The 14,589-nt window shown below is 44.1% G+C and overlaps 1 protein-coding gene across 2 annotated transcripts in view; it reads right to left on the bottom strand.

Annotated features, from left to right (window-relative positions):
• USP13 (ubiquitin specific peptidase 13) overlaps positions 1 to 14,589 on the bottom strand; it is a 119,117-nt gene that overhangs the window by 33,396 nt on the left and 71,132 nt on the right. For both annotated transcript variants that reach the window (XM_032630784.1, XM_032630785.1), the window contains exons 11-14: positions 12,219 to 12,344; positions 10,950 to 11,103; positions 8,232 to 8,406; positions 2,360 to 2,448 (exon numbers count right to left, since the gene is read on the bottom strand). In XM_032630784.1, the coding sequence (XP_032486675.1) occupies positions 2,360 to 2,448; positions 8,232 to 8,406; positions 10,950 to 11,103; positions 12,219 to 12,344 (544 nt within the window). The remainder of the gene's footprint in view (positions 1 to 2,359; positions 2,449 to 8,231; positions 8,407 to 10,949; positions 11,104 to 12,218; positions 12,345 to 14,589) is intronic.

Here is a 14,589-nt window from a genome sequence, read left to right as displayed (position 1 = left end):
GCTCTCCAAATACCCACAATCGCCTTCTAAATCCAACACCATTAACTCTATGCACAAGTGTCTAGGCAGAGCCAAGGGATGCTTTACAGTTCCCTGGAGTAAATCACGGGACCAGAAGACTCACTGAGACTGATAGGATTTTAATGCAGAGTCAGAGGAAACACAGAGGCGGGGTTTCACACTGAACAAGAACAAACGAGGGAAACCAGAAGTTGAAAACTGGGAGCCCATAGAACACTTGTAGACACTTTCTGCTTGATGTTTTTAAAATGTTGGCAACAAATTCCAATTTTTAAATTGGAAAATGTAATTCAGAAGTCCAGATTTCCAGCTCATTTTGCAAAACAAACACCTGTAGCAGAGTCTCACGCGGCAACAACCGCCTGGGGCTGATCTTTAGCTCCCACTCTAGGGCACCGTGTACCCTCCGTGCCTGTCCATCACAGACCCACCACTCCCACGACCCTGAGCATCACATCTGTGCTATTCTGATTCTTATGGCAGAGAAATGTTTTCCTAACCCACGTCTTCATGCAAAATGGGAACACCCAAGAAAGACCAAGACTGCTATCGCTACCTGTTTCCTACACCCAGCCTACTTCTCTCATTTACATTATCACCCTGTCCTTATTAGGCATCTGAGTTTGCAACCTGTAGTTTATGCCTTTTCTCAGATCATGATGGGTACTGTGATTATTCTACCTAAGGTAATAAAGAATGAAGCTTTAAAGAAATTAATTGAACCTCAAGTGTATTCGTCTTGAGGAACATTTTTTTTTAACTTCTCAGCCCAGCTGTCATTGTGTTGACTTACTCAAATACAAAATGTATCAGTCTAACAACCTGTTGAGATTTATAACTGCACACATTCGGATATGGTCATAGTGGAAAATGGGTTCAAATGTTGGCAGAGGACATGTCTCTCGGGCTAGCAAACAGAACCTGAAAATACTATCCCCCAAACCAATTATGATGCTAGGTATGTAAATCCTATTTTTAAAACCACCACCCAAAGAAAAGGCTTAGTTAAAAAAAAATTTAAATCTCAGCAGACAGCAAAATCAAACACAATGTCTGACCAACAAAATCAATACAACTGTTCCTCAACAGAAAATTTCAGGTTCATTAAAGAAAGCTTTGAGGCTGCTTTAATTTCAGCAAGACTGTGAAATCTGATCTGAGTTTTTATCCTTTACCGATACTCGAAGGACAAAGAAAAATAAGAAAACTGTTTCCAAAGCAGTTCAAAGTCTTTAGAAGTCAGTTTTCTCTCTCAGGTCCAAGGAGGAAAGGCTGAGTGACAAGCAGCCTGCCCTCTGCCCTCCTCCCTGCCCACAAAATTATTCCACCAGGAAAAGCAGGATAAGCTACAGGCTCACACGCTGCATAATGCCGTGTGGAAACAAGTGCTATGCAAACTGTTAGTGCCAGAGGTTTCTGGGAAATCACTCCCTTGACTTTACATTCTTTTTACTTATCGCCTTCAGATGAGCAGATGAGTGCTTAATTAACCAGCATAGGGACTGATGGTTGTTTTTTAAGTGCTCAAAAACATAAAAACTTTAAAAGACTGGCAAACAGTCTGAGGTACTTGCTTGAGAAATCAGAGGGTAAAACTGTACATCCTTCCATGGCCCTGAGGACAGCCTAGGAACACCTTGATATTCGATCGAGATGATGGAGAAAATGTTCCTCTGCATTGTCTGGAAAGCTAACCTCTAACAATGGTCAAGGGCCTTTAAGATTAGCAAGAAGAAAGCCCACTTCAGCCAAAGTCACGTCCCTTTCTTGACTTTTTAATACAACTGACTATACTCATGTTATTATTAACAAAATGCGTATGACTTAAGCAAATGTCATTAGCCACACCTGCCTGCTTCAGAGGCAGAGGCGAGATGCTAAGAAGAGAGTATATTTTCAATTACTCGCACCTCCAAGCGTGGTTTTCGGACCAACAGCATCAGCATCACCTGGGAATGTATTAGAATAAAGCACCCCTGGGCCCCCCCTCCAGCCCCAGCCCTGCTGAATCAGCACCTGCATTTTACCAAGATCTGTTCAAGTTTGGGAAGCATGGTTTGATAACGTGAGGCTCCTGTTTTCACTCTTAGAATCTGGTCATTCCAGAACCCGTTATTAGAGGGATGGGTTAGCATGTGGCAATAATTTTTTTTTTTTTTTTTTTTTACTATCAGTGCTTATCATATATTCTTATCTTCCAAAAGAGAAAAGTGGGCATCACGGAAAAAGAATGAAATGAAACTGTTTCTGGCAGCCAGCCACATGGGCTCTTTCACATGCCATGTTTTTTAAATAGCTAATTTGATGTTACAAGCAAAAGCATGCAAAAGATACCTACCAAATTTTTTGGGAACCCAGTCAAGACCAAAAGTGAACTTCTTTATCTGCACTACCAAGTATTCAGGGAATGAGGCAAAGCGAGATGTTCTGGGAAACACAAGGGGATTAGATCAATGAAACAAGGCAATAAGAATTATGAATACAGTTCACGAAGCATCAAAAGCTGTGTCTGAGGCACACCCCGCGGTTCCAGTGGTTGCACTGATGAGGAGGAACACACACACACACCCGAGTGGACACACACTCACCACCTCACCGTTCATCCTGGCCTTTTCACGAGAAGAAAATGTTTAACAGAGGACCATGTTGTCCCTGAGGATGATTTTGGGCACGTTGCAAATTTATTACTTTTACTTTGCTGTGGCATTTTATATTTCTGAAAAGTGGTTTTCAACCATAAACATTTGTTTTCTTCTAAAACCCTTGCTAGAATTTAGTATATGTATTGTAGGTGTGTGTGGGCACCTGTGCATTGTGTTTGTGTAGGTTTGAATAAAGCTCCCTGAGCAATCCTGACACACACCCAACCTGCTCCCACTAAGAGTCTCTATCTGGTAGCACAGAGTTGCCATAAGGAGGGTTTATTGGAAATTTGGTTGAGGCTGACTATTGGAAATGCCAGGGCCTCATTAAAATACTACTGCACCTAAAACCCGTGGCCACAAGGTGTGTGTATATATCTAAATCTGGGCCTTAAATTAAAAAATTAATATATATGGTCAATGTCTTAAGTTTCACTTCAGACTTTCAGGAATGCTTAATTGCCTGAATGTGAGTTTGATAATTTTATGCACAAACTATTCAACTTATACACCAAATTCATGCCCCAGTTCCAGCTCATTCTCTCCACACTTATTATCTTGTTTATAACGACCATTTCCATTTAAGTGTCGATGTGGGTACAGTAGGTATATGGAAAAAAGAAAATCAGCTGTAGGCAGATACTATAGGTACCTTTTAAAATAAAAGATTCTAGAACATGCTCCTTACAAACTCTACTTTTCAAATCTAGTCACTGCCTTCTACGTGACATGCATCTTCCCAGAATTCAGAAAACAACGCTAATGCATTGCTGCCCCCTAGTGTACAAGAGAAGCCACAGTTCAGGGGCAGAGGACTGTCCAAAAAGTGTCAAAAGGCTTGGATGCTACTTAATTCACTCCAAATTGGACCCTTTTTGAAGCTTCATCTTCACATTTACAAAATAGATTTATTAATAATTTCTACCTGCCAGGGCTGTGCAATGTTCATGAATGACATGAAACCACCTGGCACACAAGACTGTGCTGTGTATATCTAAGGAATCAGCATGATTATTTTGTCATGAAAGACCTAGAATCCACGAGGCCCTGGACACTGACCTGGTTTGTCACTGATCTGTATTTTGCCACAGGCAAGTCACTTAACCTCTCTGGATCTCAAATTCTCCATCACAAGGAGGATAGAAGGGTACAGGCAATAATATAAGGGAGTTCTTCAAAAACCAGGAGCTGAACTATCATTAGCCTGCCTCACTTTCCAGAAATTATACATTACTGCTAATTAGGTTTTCCTATCTTCTGAGAAGCAGTAATATCAATACATTATCATTCTTAAATATAGATGAATCCTCAGTTTCACCAAAAACCAAGAAACTCCATCTGGTATTTTCAACCACTGTAAAAATGTCCTCTCTGACCCCTTCCTCTTACCACATTCACTTAAAAACTGGAAAATATATAATAGTGAAATCAACCAGAAGTCCTCAGTAACTCAATGATTTCCAAACTGTGGTTCAGGAGCCCAAAGACTCTTGCAGTTGCTCTGCAGTCAGTATCTGGGTGAGGAATCAGCCGGTAATACCATGGGGTGGGAGGCAGTGGAGGAAACTCGAGGCTGGTCGGCTGGGGGGACTGGCGAGGGATAATTTAACACATCACTTTGTTATGGGTAGCTACCAACCTAAGAGTACCAGAAAGCAGGTTAGATGGTGCCCACATTATATTTACCCTAATAGGTAAACACTCCTTATTCATCTTTGTAACCTCTATAGGGTCTTAAGCTGAATCACACATGTAGTGACCGCTCAATATAAATGTGTTCAATCTCAATGAATACTTGGCATTCATTAATTAGAGGCTTGGGACATCAAGTTTGTTAAATCCAGCAAAGTTATACACCACTTACCCTCTTATTCCTAAAATCATTCCTGGAATTAAAATTTTTCTTGAAAAGTTATGTATTTAATAAATACCATTAGAATATAAATCATTCAAAAAGGTCTAGACAGACACAGAGCAAATTTGCCTCAAAGAATTGTTACGGGAACTGAGTTAGGACATAAAGTGCTTAGAACTTTATGTCCTAAGTGCCTGACAACAATACTTTATCTACTGACAACTTATTATTATTTAAAATATAACAATTGTTCACTTACTACAATTCAGGCAAAAACATTATGAAAGCCTTAAATATATATAAACTGTCCCTCTCCCTGAAATTGACTATTTTATTGAAAACCTGGTCGCTAAAAAAATACAATTCTATCCTTTCCACTAAATATGTTGAAAACATGATAATCAACCACAGTCAAATTGTACAATCCAAGGCAGAAAAAAAAGATAAAAGTAATGTAATAACAATTACAGTATATATTTACTCCGCCAGACACTGTACAAAGCATTTTATGTAGCTTATCTGTCTTAACCCTCACCTCAACCCTATAAAGAAAGTTATTTTATTATTCCCAGTTTACATATAAGGAAAGAGGCTTATGGAGGTGAGGTCACTTGGCCAAGGTCACATACCAATAAGTTCTATGCTGAGGATTCCAACGCTGCCAGTCTACCTAAAGCTTGTGCTCTGGAACCCCACACCGTGCTTTTCTCTTCGTAAATGATAAAGGTCAAGACAAAATTTCTCCCTGTTGACCCTTAATCTATGAGCTGCTTGAGGGGAGGAACTAGGTCTTGTTCAATTCATTGCCCAGAATATACTAGATGAGCAATAATATTTGCTGGGTGAATAAAATTTCCAAACACTAATATTCTTCCCAGTCACTGTCTGTTCAGGACCAATTAAGGGAAGGCTCTTTATGTCTGGTCCATATTGACCCAAGATCTACCAAGAGGACATCTTTTGCCTCTTCCTGGCCTTTCAGACTCTGGGTCTAACACAGGAAAAATTCAAGGCTCCAAATTAACATAATAAGGAGATAATGTCTATACGATTGGCAATAAGAAAAAGAAAAAAAGATCTTTTAGGAATCCACTGAACTGGTTTCCCCAAAACTATTATTTGAAACATGATAAGGTATAATAAGGAATAAACAAGGCTATATAAAGATTATAAAGATACAAACATAAGCAAGCACGATAAGAAATATGCGGGCAGTATACAACACAAGGATTAAGAGTTTAAACTTTGAACTTGAATGAATTCCAAGTCTGCCACTTAGTGGCCAATTACTTCTTTTATTTCCTCGTCTGTAAAATAGGGAGAATAATGCACCTACCTCGTAGCAATACTAAGAGGATTTAAGTGATAACTGATGGGAAGCACTTAGCACATAACTGGGAATAATAAATGTGCCATAATGGTAGTTGCTTTATTACCCTAAAACATTGGTTTTTCCTTTCCCACAAGACCAGTTTTCAATTATCAACAATTGTGATACATCCAGTATTAACTTTCTTTCATATGCATTTAACCATAAGAGCATGTGTGTATGCAAAAGACAGAGAAAATTTAATATCTACTGTTAAGGCTTAGAGAAAGCAGAGACCCCTCCTCAAGGATTCTAGGTTAATTATGTTAGCACTGCCTACAACTAAATATTTTATAGCATTTGAGGAGAAAATCAAGTCAGCACGCATTATTCCTCCACTCGGGTGTAAGAAGGAATTGGGTGGTGACTTTGCCCCAGGATAGAATGCAAGCTGGGAAGTGGACACAGGAGAAGAATCCAGATCTCCCAGGCATCAGAAACTGTCTCTGTGGAAAGCTAACACCTCCTAGCTCCACTTTAAAGATGGGCCTTTTCCTAGTGATGAGAAGGCTCCTCCCCTAAGGCCCAGAGAGTGACATACTCTCTGGGCCTTAGGGAAGACTCGCCACCACTTTACTGAAGAGCACAAAAGGGTGACCAAGTGGACAGGGCAACAAAGACCACTCTGCAGCTCACATGTGATGCTGGGGGCTTTCTAAGCCTAGAAAGCCTCCGATCACCTCCACCCCATACAGTATCAGAATTAAAGCACAAAGAGAAAAGGATGTTTGAGGAATCTTCAGCCTACTGTCAATAATTAAATTTAGGAAAATAAATAAAAATCAACATGCTGTACACAAAGTCACAATGTTGTATATATTTCAAAAAGTTGAAAGAAAAAAAAAAAAGTTGTTTCCACCACTAATATAATATAGTGTGTAGCTTTCTAACTGCCCAAAGATGTGTCCAAGTTGTAGTGAAGTGAATCTCGAACATTTAACATGCCAGCTCACCAACTGTTATCTTCAAGGACACACACAAACATACGCACGCACGCACGCACACACACACACACACACACACTCCAAAACTGAGCAGTCCTCGGATGAAAACTTACCCCACAATGGATAACGGATAATTGAACTATTATTAATCTCAGATATGAAGAAACTTTTTTTTTTTTTTTTTTTTTGCGGTACGCGGGCCTTTCACTGCTGTGGCCTCTCCTGCTGCGGAGCACAGGCTCTGGACGCACAGGCCCAGCAGCCATGGCTCACGGGCCCAGCTGCTCCGCGGCACGTGGGATCTTCCCGGAACCGGGCACGAACCCGTGTCCCCTGCATCGGCAGGCGGACTCTCAACCACTGCGCCACCAGGGAAGCCCTGAAGAAACTTTTTAAAGGAAATTATTGTAAGAAAATATGGCTTTTTTTAAGCTCTTGAAATAAATTCTTGTTTTCCCATTTTTAACACATGAAGTCGTCATCTGAAACAGAGGCATCCTGAGAGATGGCTGTCACACAGAATAAGTAATTCAGGTTTGACTGCTACTTGAAGTTGGGATAAAAACAGCCAGCAGTAGCTCGTCCATGCTTCCCTGCCCTTCACATCAACAAGAGCTCAGGCATAGCCTAGAAGAAAAATGGCTGAAGAATATCTAGAAGTAGTAAGACTACCAGAGCCTAACTTTTAGACCTTCCCCCTTTTTAGGCCACTGTAAATACTCTTTCTCCAGCTATATGAAGTGTGCCGGCAAAGACTTGACAGTATTAAATCAATTAAGGTGTCAAGTGGAGAAAAAAAAAATTTTTTTTAATGTACCTGACAATAAGGCTCACAATATAGAAACAGAACATCTCCTGACCACATCCTGGGCAGCTCATTGGAACAATGCTCAGGAGCCCTGATATCCACTTTGAGATGCCCTGAGACCCCGGATCTCCCGGCAGGTACACAGCCACCAAGTTCTAAGCTAAATCTTTCATTTTGGAATCAAAAATCTATCACAGTGGAGTATAAATACTTAAGACTGTCATAAGTATTTTTCTAATTTCTTCATTAATATCATCTTGCCATGGATGGGGAGGGTTCTTGGCTATACCCTCGACAAAAAAAAAAACGAAAAGAAAACGCAAATTCCCTATAAGGGATAAACTACAACCTGGCTTAAAAAAAAAATCATTCCCTTGCACATGATACAGATTACAACAAGCCTGTTTTACTGGACAGGTCTCACACAAGTGAGGTCTACAACTAGTGTTGTGTAAATCATAATCCCATCTTGCCACACATGAGCAAGCATGCAGACCTGTACAATGCCCCCCAACCCTCCCCTAACCCGGTCCCCACCTCTCAAGGCCCCCTCCTTATCCTACTGCCACCACACAAGCGCGCACACACTTACTTCACACCCGCAGACTTTGCTTGTAGGGCGCTGCTCCAGAAATCATCAACGTTTTCCGGTTCAGAAAAGGCCTGAAGGCAGGCACTAAATGGTATCTTGGCACGAACCAGCTCGGGAAGGGGTCTTCTGTTTGCTTCTGCTTCCCTTCTCGTTAGTTCATAGGCGATCAGTTCATCTGAATAAAAGAGCAAATGAATGACTTTGCAATCACTTAATTTCGTGAAATGAAAAAGACCCCCTTGAACAATGAACCATCTTCACTGAAGGTTTCTGGGGTGGGGCAGGATTGCTTACTTGCTGCCCTCACAGAACCAGAGGAGCCTGCTGAAATCCTGTTTAGAGTGGCACTGCCAGGACGCATCGAGCCATTCATAATTTTTTGCCTGTTCCCCTTTGAGACTGATGGGAGGGAACTGTGAACTCCAGCCCAGGTGAGAGGTTCAGACCACACATGTGCTGTTAAGTGATTCACGAACCTGGACTTTCATTTGTCCAGAGGTCAAGGCTGGTTTGATCCCAATACCACCCTCTAATCACAAAGTCTTCACACCAGAGAATTCACACTGAAAGAAATCCGAGAGCTCACCTCTTCCCGGCCCTTCACTATGATTAGAAGTCATGGAGGGTGCAGGCCAAAGAGCAGGATGAACTATAAGGACCGCAGTTATCCAAGGCACCCAGCCCACGATCCTACCCAGCACTGCCAAGACAACTTCGTGTTGGCGTTACCCGACACTGCAGAGAGCAGAGCGGCCAACCTAGAAGGCCTTTCTACACTATCCCTGTTCAATGGTTACACACCAAGGGAAAAAGAAGTGAGTGCACCGTGAACTTCCCAAGAGTCAGCAGATCTGCTCTTGGAAACTACCTGTAAGTCAAAATTTTATATAGATTTCAAATGGACCTTTCTGGGAATTTCTTTTGTTACAAAAAAATCCCTTCTGATTTATCAGGTTTTAGACACACTGATATACCTTTGTGTTTTCTTAAACACATCTGAATATGCTTTTCCAGTTCATTCCCCAGTCCAAAATCAGTTTATGATGGACTTCTATCTAGGATGCTAGCATTAGGTGTTCCCAGCAATCAATTTCCTGAGACTAAATTTTAAGTCTCCTTTCTGAAAAAAAAAAAAGATTTACCACTCATAAATTCTGAGTTAGGATCACAGAACTGAGCACAATATGTTAGTATCCCCAAGTTAGGCGAGAGACAGCAATTAAGCCTAGTGCTAAAAAGGAAACAAACCACAGACACCCCCACCCCCATTTCTACTTTGTATAATGAATAAGAATTTAAAAACTGGTCAAAAGCTGCATGAGTTTATAGAAAATGGAAATCGTTTCATCTTAAAATCATCATAATCACCATTTTCCAATTAACACAATAAAGTAACTACACCCCAAACAAACAAACAAAAAAAGGAAAAAGGCCAGCCAGGGAGTCATTAAACCTTACAAAAATGACCAGTTCACAGGAAATAAGCAATCTAGCAGATATTTCTCCTTTTTCTGCTTCTAAGACGTTAATTCTAAGAAATACCATTCATCTATTCTGCTTGGGAAGAACCAGATCAGACTGACCGAAGGAACCTTCCCCTGAGGTCCCCCCACCTTCCTCCTGCTTCCAAGGTCCAGAGACCCTTCCAAGGAGCCTCGCCCCACAAAGAGCCCTGCCACACTTTATCTCCCACAACAGGCATCTTACTCGGATGCCAAAGCTGGATTATTTTTAAGAGGCCTCTCTCTGCTTGAATGTCTCACATCAAAACATGCAGCTCGGGCTTCCCTGGTGGCGCAGTGGTTGAGAGTCTGCCTGCCAATGCAGGGGACACGGGTTCAGGCCCTGGTCTGGGAAGATCCCACGTGCCACGGAGCAGCTGGGCCCGTGAGCTACAAATACTGAGCTCTGCGCGTCTGGAGCCTGTGCTCCGCAGCAAGAGAGGCCGCGACAGTGAGAGGCCTGCGCGTCTGGAGCCTGTGCTCCGCAGCAAGAGAGGCCGCGACAGTGAGAGGCCCGCGCACCGCGATGAAGAGTGGCCCCCGCTTGCCACAACTAGAGAAAGCCCTCGCACAGAAACGAAGACCCAACACAGCCAAAAATAAATAAATGAATAAATAAATTTAAAAAAAAAAAAACATGCAGCTCTGGGGCTTCCCTGGTGGCACAGTGGTTGGGAGTCCACCTGCCGATGCGGCGGACGCGGGTTCATGCCCCGGTCCGGGAGGATCCCATATGCCACGGAGCGGCTGGGCCTGTGGGCCATGGCCGCTGGGCCTGCGCGTCCGGAGCCTGTGCTCCGCAGTGGGAGAGGTCGCGGCAGTGGGAGGCCCGCGTACCGCCAAAAAAACAAACAAACAAAACAAAACAAAAAATAACATGCAGTTCTGATCACTCCCCTCAGACTTTCCACACAACTTGTGAGTGATAATATTAAATTACAAATAATTTCCTCTAAATTAAGCTGCCTCTAAACCAACCAGTTGGTTAAATTTATAGGCACTGAAGTAGGTTCCCTCCATAAGCCCTCCACAAAAATGTCAAAAGAAAGTCACATGGGGACTGAGGAAAAGATGAAAAGAGACATGCAAACCAGACACCGTCCGGGCTGGGTCTGCTCCTGACATGACTTCGCAGAGACTGAGCTGCAGTATTGCTGACTTGAGGGTTTTCACGTGTGAAGAAGCACACTGCTCATTTCCCACTTTAGAACGTTACCCTTGTTGGTTGCCGCCTCCATGGCCACAGGTAACTGCATCAGGTAATCCACCCTCTCCGTGTAGCGGACTTTTCGGGTCTGACAGCACTGAATACGTTCTTCCACCAAAAACCGAAAAACATCACTTGGGTTTTCTGAGCCAATGCGGTTCCTCTGAAGGTTGGATTATAACAAGTTAGTAAATTTGTGGATATTAAGGCATGAATAAAAATTAGCACAGAATCAAATATAAAGCTGGTGTAAAGATCTGGTGTTACTAAACGCTCCCCCTGGGCATGCCAGTTCACCAGAGTACAGGAAAAGACTGGTAGTTACCTAAAGTCCAAAAATGGAAGATTGGTTAAATATAGTTCATCATGTGAATTAATATTATGCAGCCGTTAAAAGTCATGTCAGAGGGACTGACCTAGAAAGAATTAGAAGAAAGGAGATGTGGAAGCCCAGCTAAAGAGAAAGGGAAAAAAAAAAAATCAAGGACTGCCCTGGAAAAATTAAGCCATGTATGATATGATTATATAAATGCACTAATGTAAATTATACAGAAATAAAAAAGAAATCATGCTATATTCCAGTAGGTGATGACGTGGCAAAACGTTCACAACAGGTTAAGTGAAAAACACTGCTCACAAACCAACACGTAGAAAATGGATAGCACCTGGAAAATGCCTAGGGGGGAAGGGTCAGACACCAAAATGTTAGCACTGCTTGTTTGTGGGAGCAGGTAGCATGGGAGGTTTTGATTTTCTCCTTTGTGCCTATGTTTCCACAAGGAACACATCTGTCATCAGGAAAAAAGTAGTTATTTTTTAAGAGAGGGGAAAAAAGGCTTTACTCATGAATTCTCAGTGGCCTTTAAAAAACCACAGCATTTATTAATGTGAGTCGACTCTGCTCTGAGCCGAGTGACCACCTCAGAGTGATGGCAGGAGGACACCAAATACCACGTGGGACTCTGAAGGAGCTTATCACAGAGACAAAAAACAAAAAAGGCAAATGAAATAAGGGATAAACACTCCCAGCACACATTCAAATTAGGAGGAGAACAGAGAGTCCCACAAGTGCCCAGGAGGCCGGGCATGAGGGGCAACTACATCAAGCGGTCTGAGCAGAGAAAGGCCCAAAGATGCCGACTCTGAGGGAGCCTGGCCAGAGAGAGATTTAGGTGGGGAGTGGAGGGGTGGAGCATTCCAGCCACACCAGCAGGGACTGCACGCAGGGGTGGGCACACTTCTTACAACCCTTTTGAGCATTTCTGAAGACTGACTTACCTCTACTAGATTCACCAGGTGCAAGAAAAATTCCTGGGCATCCTGCTGTCTGTTGGAGGAGAATTCCGGGTGGCTCCTGCTCACAAAGGCCTTAAACATGCGTGGCGAGATCCCATTCTGTTGAGGCTAAAAAATAAAACCAACTCACAATACTTTCATACCCATTAGCAGCACTAAGTGGGAAGCAGAGTGGGGATTAACAGCCCCGATTTCAGATAAGAAAACTGAAGCCCCCGTTAGCTAAATAGTGATAGCGGCCAGCATGCACTGGATGTTGATTATGTACCAGGCACTGTGCTATGAGCCTGACGTGAGAACAGGATGGGGCTCTTCCTGTTGACTTCCCCTGAAGGAAGTTAAAGGAGAGGAGAGGTCTACAGCATCTCCCGTCCCCCCGGCCCATGAGGGAACAGGAGAGAAAGTAAAGGAAATAGCTCTGCAACACCCCAGGCAACCACTGCAGAGCTGCCAGGCTCACGGAGCTCCCAGGAGCTTGCCCTCACCTGGAGAAGCGGAAGGAGGCTGCCTGCAGCTGCCAGGATGGGAAGAGCAAGGATAACTTTGGCTGATGAGGATGTGCGCCCTTCCCCGGGGGGCTAAAAGGACAGAAGGCAGCCAGGCTCCCCCAGAAAGGGCACTGCATAAGGTGATGGGAGGGCAGCTGAGGAGACTACGGCAGGAGCTGGGGGGGGAGAGGGGGGATTACAGAGGTCATCGGGGAGGGCATCAGGTAAAAGGTCCCTGTGGAGGTCCCTGAGGGGACAAGCAGGGGTGGAGGGCATCTGTGAAGAACCACTAATGTGCCCCCCACAAAAAGGCTGGCCATGATAGAAGACTCATGGCAGCCAAGAGGGAGCAAATGCACTAGCTCAGGCAAAGGCTCTGCCTTGTCTCCAATCCCCCCAACCCTCGATCCTTGACTCTGGAGGGGCCAGAGGGGGTGGGAGGAGGCAAAGAGGTGGAGCAAGGACAAACAAAGACCGGAGGATGCCGAAGCCGACCCTTCTACACTGCTGGTTTCCAAGCCTCTCGAGCTTGGTAGCGGGAGAAGCTTTAAACTGGCTTTAATGTGAACTGGGCTTTTTTTTTTTTTTTTTTTTTTGCGGTACGCGGGCCTCTCACTGTTGTGGCCTCTCCCGTTGCGGAGCACAGGCTCCGGACGCTCAGGCTCAGCGGCCATGGCTCACGGGCCCAGCCGCTCCGCGGCATGTGGGATCTTCCCGGACCGGGGCACGAACCCATGTCCCCTGCATCGGCAGGCGGACTCTCAACCACTGCGCCACCAGGGAAACCCTGAACTGGGCTTTTTAATGCTGTACTCTGCAGGAAATCCAGGCACTCTGCCTGAGATACTCCGAAGAGGCAGAGTGGAAGCTCCACATCACCTTTAAAGACAGAGGTGGGCTCAGGATAAAGCTGTTTCCATCTAATAATGGTGCTACATGTCACCTCGTTTAATACTCACAGTAACCCTATGAAGAAGGTTCTACCATCATCCTCATTTTGCAGCTAAGGAAACTGAGAACTGCAGAGAAGTGCCACAAAGGTCTGTCAACTGAAAGTGGTCTTACGACCAGATTATGCAGCCAGCAAAGAGCAGAACCAGAATGAACTCCAGACTCCAGGTTCTGATCCCAATTCCAGGCTCTCGGCAGCAAAACCAGAGCGGCAGCTGTAGCACAGCACGCCTCAGTGAGACGAACCTCCCCTTGCCAATCAAGCAGAAGAAGTAACTCATGTGCTCTCTGCAAAGGTGCATCCACTTCTCAAAATCTCCACAGGCTCAGCTTCCAGGCCACCTCCCCCTCCTCTGAAGTCCAGAGAACTTGCTCTCTGGGCCATCACTGAGCATAGCACAACATGCCTTTTACTTCCTTTAACTTTCAGCCCGCTCTGGCCTGTCCCCTCAGCCTGACTGCAGTCCTTGGCAGGCAGAGGCCTTGTCTCACACTTCTTTGAGATCTGGATGCCAGAGTCAATGCCCAGGGTCTAGAGGCCATGACAGGAGTGCACAATCACACAGTCAGATGTAACAGGTGATGGGAAAACTCCAACAGCTACCTCCCTGCCGCCACAGGGCAGCTCTACATATAAAACCTCTCCAACACGTGTTCTAAGCAACGTTTCTAATAAAACTCAGGTGAATTTTCCTGTCCTGCTGAAAATATATCTGACCTAGGCATCCAGCATTTCCCAACCACCTCCTTCATGTAGAACACATCGGGGGTTCTGCCCTCCAAGAGCTGACAGACAACGGCGGGGTGGGGGCATGATGAGAGACAACATGTATCTATAACAAACGTTAGGGAACACTGCAGAGGACTTGAAACAGTGCTGACAGCTCTGGGAGAAGAACTCCCCAAAGTGGCGG

Source organism: Phocoena sinus, chromosome 4 (assembly GCF_008692025.1).
Source record: "Phocoena sinus isolate mPhoSin1 chromosome 4, mPhoSin1.pri, whole genome shotgun sequence".
In the NCBI taxonomy this organism is placed as follows: domain Eukaryota; kingdom Metazoa; phylum Chordata; class Mammalia; order Artiodactyla; family Phocoenidae; genus Phocoena; species Phocoena sinus.
The sequence above is the reverse complement of the archived record's forward strand: the minus strand, read 5'-3'. Positions and strand labels throughout refer to the sequence as shown.